General features: G+C 30.3%; 1 protein-coding gene across 1 annotated transcript; it reads left to right on the forward strand.

Moving 5' to 3' along the window:
* The first annotated feature begins 2,815 nt into the window (after positions 1-2,815).
* LOC104223052 (protein kinase PINOID 2) lies at positions 2,816-5,831 on the forward strand. The gene is made up of 3 exons (XM_009774400.2): positions 2,816-3,207; positions 3,753-4,005; positions 4,895-5,831. The coding sequence occupies exons 1-3, from the start codon at positions 2,835-2,837 to the stop codon at positions 5,736-5,738; spliced, it is 1,470 nt and encodes a 489-aa protein (XP_009772702.1). The 5' UTR covers positions 2,816-2,834; the 3' UTR covers positions 5,739-5,831.
* Positions 5,832-7,968: the final 2,137 nt, after the last annotated feature.

The raw sequence follows: 7,968 nt of genomic DNA on the forward strand, positions 1-7,968 counted from the left end.
AAGGTAGATAAAGGCACATACTCATCATGATTATTTCTTAGTTTTGGCCCCGTATTGGTATTGAACAATAATAATATACTCAATATAATTTTTTAAGTATAGTTTGATAAAGATAATATATATACACACACCATATTCCTACCTTGTGAAGATAGAGAGACTGTTTCCAATAGTCTCTCGGCTCAAAGAAAATATAATCACACCAGTCTCTAATAAAAGTACTCGTATTCATATTAAAATTCGATTAAATTCGGATTCAATCCGGATGAACCCACAATATTGAAGGATAAAACACTCGTAATAAAAATGACTTCATATTCAGAGATCGAATCGAAGCCCTCAGATGAAATGAATAATTACTTGTCATTTCACCACAATTTTTATTGGCAGGGGCGGATGCAATATAGAGTTATAATTATCGGGTTTAACTGAACTCAGTACTTTTGGTGCGAAGCATAAATTTTTATAAGTGACTTCATACTGAAAGCTCGAATCCGAAACCTCAAATGAATAATGAATAATTACTTGTCACTTTATCACAACTTTTATTGGCAGGGGCGGATGCAACATAGAGTTGTCGGGTTTACCTGAACCCAATACTTTCGGCACAAAGCATAAATTTATGTGTAAAAATCAATAAAATTGTAATAAATAAATAGTAGATATAAACCCATAATTTTAATGAACCCATAGAATTAAAATCTTAAATTCGCCTCTCATTATTGGTCATTATCATGATTATTGTTATTGGAGGAGTTGAAATTATTAATAGCTTTAGCATAGTATAATTACTTCACACATGATGATAATAACAACAATAATACTACTTAGTAATTACTACACTGATGTTGATGTTGATGTTGATGTTGATACTGTAAGATAAATAATGGAGTGATTTTTCGACTTAAAAATGGTCATCACCATATAATTTGACACCCAATAATTATATCAAAATCTTTTTACTTCTCATTTCCCATGATTCATGGCATAAATTTCATAATTCAAGAGTAACATAGGTAGCTTTTGCCCGAGAAATATGCGCCCCTTCGTCGAAATCACATGCAATAATCATGACATGAAATGAATATTATTATACTTAAGAAAATATTCCATAATTCTTCTTTGCTTATTAAATTATAAAAAAATTCTATGACACTGGAATTGCAGTGATAAAATATTTCCGTTATTTCAAATATTATTTCATAAAGTTTTCTTTAAAAAATTTACGTGGCTAAATCCCAACCAAGTAAAATTAATAACGATGTATATAATATTAATAGGAAATATTAGGAATGTCAGAAATGTGATAGCATGTGTTAAAAGGAGTCATGTTATAGCCATTTGAAAAATTCTCCAATCACTTTTTCATCAATGCCTTTATATTATTTTCCTCCGTTACTAAGATTAGACCATTGTAACTTACTCATAAAGAAATCATAGTAGGTAATTAGTTTTAAATAGATTTTAAGTTATATATATCGAAAGTATAAATATTTTCTTATTTTATATGATTGTATGTTCGTTATCATGTTTAATAGGTTACTAAATATTTATCATAAAATTCTCTTATAATCACCTTATTAGGTGAAATGATCTTTAAATATTTTAAACCATGCAGAAAACTCACTCTTTGTTTAGTACCCTAAGAATTAAGACAAGAGTAAGCTACTATATAACTGATTACCATTACTTAAATTACATTAGTATATAGTGTAATTCTTTTTCTTTTTTTTTCAAAAAGGTTTTAATCTACTTTTGAAATTTTCGATTTGTCTTATATATGCTCTTTATTTTTTATTTTTATTTTTTACAGTTCTAGAAAGCGCCACACAATTAATTTTGCCCATATTTACCCCTTCTTTTAATGACTGTTCAGGTTAGCTTTGATATTTTTGACGAAGGAGCCACGTAAACAAAGAAAATATCAAAATTTACCGATAAGCTACTAAATTAATTTATATATCATCTGTAATAATTTGAATTATGCTCTTGAACAATTGAAAATACACAAATATAATTCTAAACTTTTGAAAAGATCCAAATAAATCGATCGGTAAAATATCGTCAATAAGGACATATTTAAGATAAAAGATAACTATGGAAGGGGAGGCCAAGTTTTATTTTACCGGGCTCCTATTACTTAAAAGATAAATAAAGAACATATATGACGGTTTGTGGTGGATTGATAAATACTCTTTTATCCTTAATTCGAGGTTTTGGGTTCGAGCCTCAGGTATAAAGTCACCTTTCTTAGCGAGTGCTTTACCGCTTTACCCCCTATGTTCGATTTTCCAGCGTGAATCTAAATTTAATCGAGCTTCAATACTGGTTGCGGTAAAGTAGTAAATACTCTTTTATCCTTATTTAGAAGTTTTGAGTTCGAGCCGTGAGTATGAAGTCCGCCTTTGTTAGGGAGTGTTTTACTGCTTTACCCCCCTAACGTTGACTTTTCAGCGTGAATCCAAATTTAATCGAGCTCCAATACATGTTGCGGTGGAGTAGTAAGTACTCTTTCATCCTTAACCAAATGTCTCGAGTTCGAGCCATGAGTATAAAATTCCCTTTTATTAGGGAGTGCTTTAGTTACCTCTGGCAGGAACCTGAATTTATTCTAATCCCAATGCGGATAAACACCGGATGAAAAAATAAAAAGAAAGAACATATATAAGACAAAGGAAAGACAAATTACAAAGGAAAATAGAAGTATATTTAGACCTTTTTTTTTTTTTTTTAACTTTCTTCTTTTTCTTTTCATCGTCCGAGTATATTCTCGTATATTTATAAAGCCTGAGAAAGCTGTAGCAAAAAACTCAAAACGTGCTCTTCTTACAATAATGGCCACCACCAAAATCCAAGACGAATCCGACAAAGAAAGCACCACTTCTTCTTCACTAACAATGGCGGAAAATTCTACTCCTCGTAGTTGGATGAGTAGTACTACAAATCTCAGCTTCAGCAGTAGTCGTCGGACCTCCATTTCTACAGACACTCCGTACAATTTCTCCAACTCTCACAAACCCCACAAGTCAAATCAAATCCCTTGGGAACTCATTAAAAAACTCCGAGTCAAAACAGGTCAAATCAAACTCGAACATTTCCGACTTCTCCGCCGCGTAGGTAGCGGAGACATCGGAAATGTTTACGTTTGCGAAATTAGAAACCCTATTTTAAGCAATGGCTGGCCAGAAAATTACACTATGTCGCGAGGTAATTCTTTGTTGATGTTCTTTGCCTGATTCTGCGTGAGAGCGGGATACCTTCTGCATCGCTATATAAAATATATGTTAAATCTCTTTGATATTTATATTATTTAGTTTTGTATTTTTGCTTCGACTTTTTAACTGGTATGCTTGCTGCTGCCCTTCATTTTATCTTTTCTAAGCCGAAGTATTTTCGAAACAGCCTCTCTGCCTTTTTGAAGGTATAGTAAGGGTAAGTTTTATGTACATATTACTCTTCTCAGACCATACTTGTTGGATTACACTGATATGTTGTTGTTGTTGATATTGCTTAGTAAAATTTGTGGTTCCGTCATTGATTGTAGGGTTGTTGCCGCAATGTTTTTATTCTTCTTTACTTTTATATATGTTTATATTATTATATTTTGACGGTTCTTATTAAAATTTCTAGTTTTGTCGCTGATTTTAGGGTTGCTGTCGCAATGTTTTTATTCTTCTTGACTTTTATATATATTTATATTTTTATATTTTGACGATTCTTTCTAAAATTTCTGGTTTCGTCATTAATTGTAGGGTTGCTGCCGCAGTGTTTTTATGCAATGAAAGTTGTGGATAAAGAAGCGTTATTAATAAGGAAAAAATTGCAGAGAGCAGAAATGGAGAAGGAAATATTGGGAATAATTGATCATCCATTTTTGCCAACTTTATATGCACAGTTTGAAGCTTCGCATTATTCTTGTTTGGTTATGGAGTATTGTCCTGGTGGTGATTTGCATGCCGCCCGGCAACGGCAGCCCGGAAAAAGATTCAGTATTTCTTCTGCTAAGTAAGTGAAAATTATTAATTAAGCATGAGTTTAAGTTTTACAAAAATATTTATGTAATCAGCTCACTAAAAGGTAGATATATATAATCCTTTATAATTATAGACTTTAAATTATACATACAATATAAAATATTTTACACCATCACTGTACTCGAACGTGTCATAGCAGGTTATCTGCTAATTTTGCTTACTATAGATGGTTACTTATAGTTAAACTCTTATATTTATATTGTTTGGTAACCTGAAAATATTGACGAGTTAACTGGTATAACATGTTAAACTATACTGATATATAATAAAAAAATATATTATGCTATCAATGCATAAAGCTTAAATCCATTAGACATAATTACATTTTTGGTCCGTCCATTATGGGACGATTTTATTTTTTAGTTGTTATATTTGAGTAAACGCATTTAATTTTCATTTAATATAATTAAAAACTTTTAGTGGTTTCACTAATTAGGTTCAGTGACCAAAGTTCCAATTTATTACTTAACTTTGATTGATTTTTATGTATTTTTTTTTTGTCCACAATATTTGATTTTTTCAAATATCAAGAAGGAATTAATTTCTTTTTTTCAAAGTTGCCATTGGAATAAAAAGCTTAGGAGAAATTGTTATATTTTCATTGAACAAATTAATGTTAATATGTTCAATTTCATTATTAATTAATGCTAAAACTAGATTCCTTAATTTATTTAAAAAATAACCTAAAAATTAATTAAAACTGACCGAATGGTGTACTATGGTAAAGTACTTCAGTCTTTTCACCTCTAAGCTTTAATACCAAGCTTTTAATAATAGTCAGTTTATCTTGTGACAGGATATAAATATGCAAGTATATTATCTGATCCTTTTTTTAAATTTTTTTATTTTTTTATTTTCAGGTTTTATGCTGCAGAAATACTTTTAGCACTAGAATATCTCCACATGATGGGAATAGTATACAGAGATCTAAAGCCAGAAAATGTATTAGTAAGAGCAGATGGTCACATTATGCTTTCAGATTTTGATCTTTCTTTCAAATGTGAAGTTATTCCAACACTCATAAAATCCAAACCTAAACCAAATAACCAAAAAACCACAACAAGTTGCATCTCAAAACATTCTTATTGTACTCTCCCCATTCAACCAGTTTTATCCTGTTTTTTATCACCAAAAAAAGAACAAAAAATAGTTGAAATTCAAGATCATAATTCAGAAATTGTTGTTGAACCTATAAATGCGCGATCGCGATCGTTCGTTGGTACACATGAATATTTAGCTCCTGAGGTAATTTCTGGACAAGGTCATGGAAGTGCAGTAGATTGGTGGACATTAGGAGTATTTTTATATGAACTTATATTTGGTACTACACCATTTAAAGGAGAAAACAATGAAAAAACTTTGGTCAACATTTTGAAAAAACCGTTGACTTTTCCGAGAATTGGTATAAGTAGTACTAGTAAAGAGTATGAAGAAATGGTGAAAGTTCAAGATTTGATTAGTAGATTATTAGTGAAAAATCCAAAGAAGAGAATTGGGAATTTAAAGGGTTCAGTTGAGATTAAGAGACATGAGTTTTTTAAAGGTGTTAACTGGGCTTTAATTAGATCAATTAAGCCACCAGAAATTCCAAATGATTTGGTGAAATTGAAGAGTGCAAGAAATGCTGCTGCTGTTATTCCAAAGTTGAGCAAGAAACAAAGAGAAGAACCTTATCAAATTCCTCAGTATTTTGATTACTTTTAAAGAATGTAAATAATTAGGGTAATTAATTAGTAGGGTTAGCAAGTTGTAATCATGTGTATGACATGAAGGATATATATAGTTGTTTTCATTATAGCTGTTCCTCTCTCTCTCTCTTTTGGTTTTGGTTTCTTTTTACCTATGATGCAAAGAACTTTTAAATTGTATAATTAACCTGATCATAAGCATTATGCTATATTTTAACCTAACAATTATAGAATAGATGACTTGATGATCATATACACACACATTCACACATTGCTTGATGATCCATATCAAGTAGTACCTCCAATATCAAATATTAGTTATAGTGATAAATTAAATTTGTTTCAAAATATTTGACACATTAAAAAAAATAATATGACATTATTTTTTCTTCGAATCTTCCTTCTTGCTTCATTTAGTTGTGTATGAAGTGAAACATTTAGATAGATAAAGTATAAGTTGGATGATACTCTTATAACCAAGCTGTAATATTTTTTCTTAAGGAGTGTATAAACAGTGGAGGAGCCGGAATTTCAATTTTCTGGGTTTTGAATTTTAGAGTGACGATTTCAAGTGTTAGTAACTGAATTCTAATTAACTTAATAAATATTTTAATATAAATATATTGTTTGAGAAAAAATTACTGAGTTTGGCCAAACTCATATATGGGCTTTATCTCCGCCCCTATGTATAAATTTGATATTTATACCATCCTATATTTACAACTTGGAGCAATAATAAAGTTGTCTCCGTGTGACCTACTGTTGCTTACGTCATAGGTGTCTACATCTCACTTCCTTAAGGTGTGGTTCCTCGAATCTTATGTGAACGCAAAATACTTTATGATTTTGCGTTTGCAAAAACATTACTAGGAGTTACTAGGAACAAGAAAGAGTGGCGGAGTCGGAATTTCAATTTTATAGGTTCTAAAGTTTAGAATGACAACAACTAATGGGTTCAACCGAACCCGTGTATGGACTTTTTTTGATATTTATACCGTCCTAAATTTACAACTTGAAGAAATAGTAAAGTTTTTTTCGTGTTACGAGTTCGAGTTATAGAATCAGCTACTATTGTGTATGTTAGGTTACGTTATCTACATCACATCTCTTTAAAGTATGACTCCTCTAAGCCTATGTGAATGCAGAATACTTTGTGCAGCCTTTTATTATTTTCACCAACTTTGTCCTACATAGAACACAATTGATGAGCAGCTCCTTTGTTTGAAAAAAAAAAGAAATTAAAGTTTAGGAACTTTCTCTAATCTATGCACCGAAATGTTACGAGTGTATGCGTGTAAAGAGTGGGGGCAGATCATAATTGTCACCATGTTTTTTCATGTGATAACCATTATTACTATCTCTAAATCATGGAAATATTAAAAAATTAAAAGGTTACTATGGATTCATTGTTCTCTTTTTGTTAACATCAATTTTTACCTTTTCTCCTCAAGGTACTTCAATATCTAAGGCCTATGATTCATCTCTTTATTTAATCCTTTTACTAATTATTAAAACACCACCGCAATATATGAAAGTAGCCCCATCATATTCCTTCTTTCTTTCCCACTGATGTGTTGATTATTTAATGTTATTTTTGGTCCATATTATTTGTCATTTTTTTATTTCTTGAGCCGAGAGTCGGTCGGAAATAACCTCTTTATTTTTATACGGTAAGGGTAAAGTCTGCGTACACACTACCCTTCTCAGACCCCATTTATGAGAATACACTGGGTTCATTGTTGTATTATTGGTCATTTTTGCAAATTATATCTGTTCCAAAAATATTTGATATTTTACAAAAAACATGAAATGTTTATTACTTTTTTCTAAATTCACTTTACTATTTTAATTAGTATATTCTTAATTAAATAAGACTTTTAAAAGAAATATAAATAATATAAAAAATTCTTATAATTAAATATATAAAATATACTTTTTAAAGGGTGTATGAAAATCTTGAAAACCATATAATATAATCGAATATTTGTTCGGAATCTTAATTATTTCTATTCTTTTGAGGGTATGGGTTTAATTACTGCTGTTTCACATTCTTTGGGAACTTGTACATAATACATGATTTGTAATGATTCGTCGAAATAAACTGAATTAAAGAATGAAGAAACCAGTATACTTATTTTGACCAGAGAAATCATAGTCTAAACTTTGAACTTTATTGAGTTCTACGTAAACTGTAGCTTTATAGATCATTAGATTGCATTGAAGATGAGAAGATATGCTTATGCAAA

Source organism: Nicotiana sylvestris, chromosome 6, assembly GCF_000393655.2.
Source record: "Nicotiana sylvestris chromosome 6, ASM39365v2, whole genome shotgun sequence".
In the NCBI taxonomy this organism is placed as follows: Eukaryota; Viridiplantae; Streptophyta; class Magnoliopsida; order Solanales; family Solanaceae; genus Nicotiana; species Nicotiana sylvestris.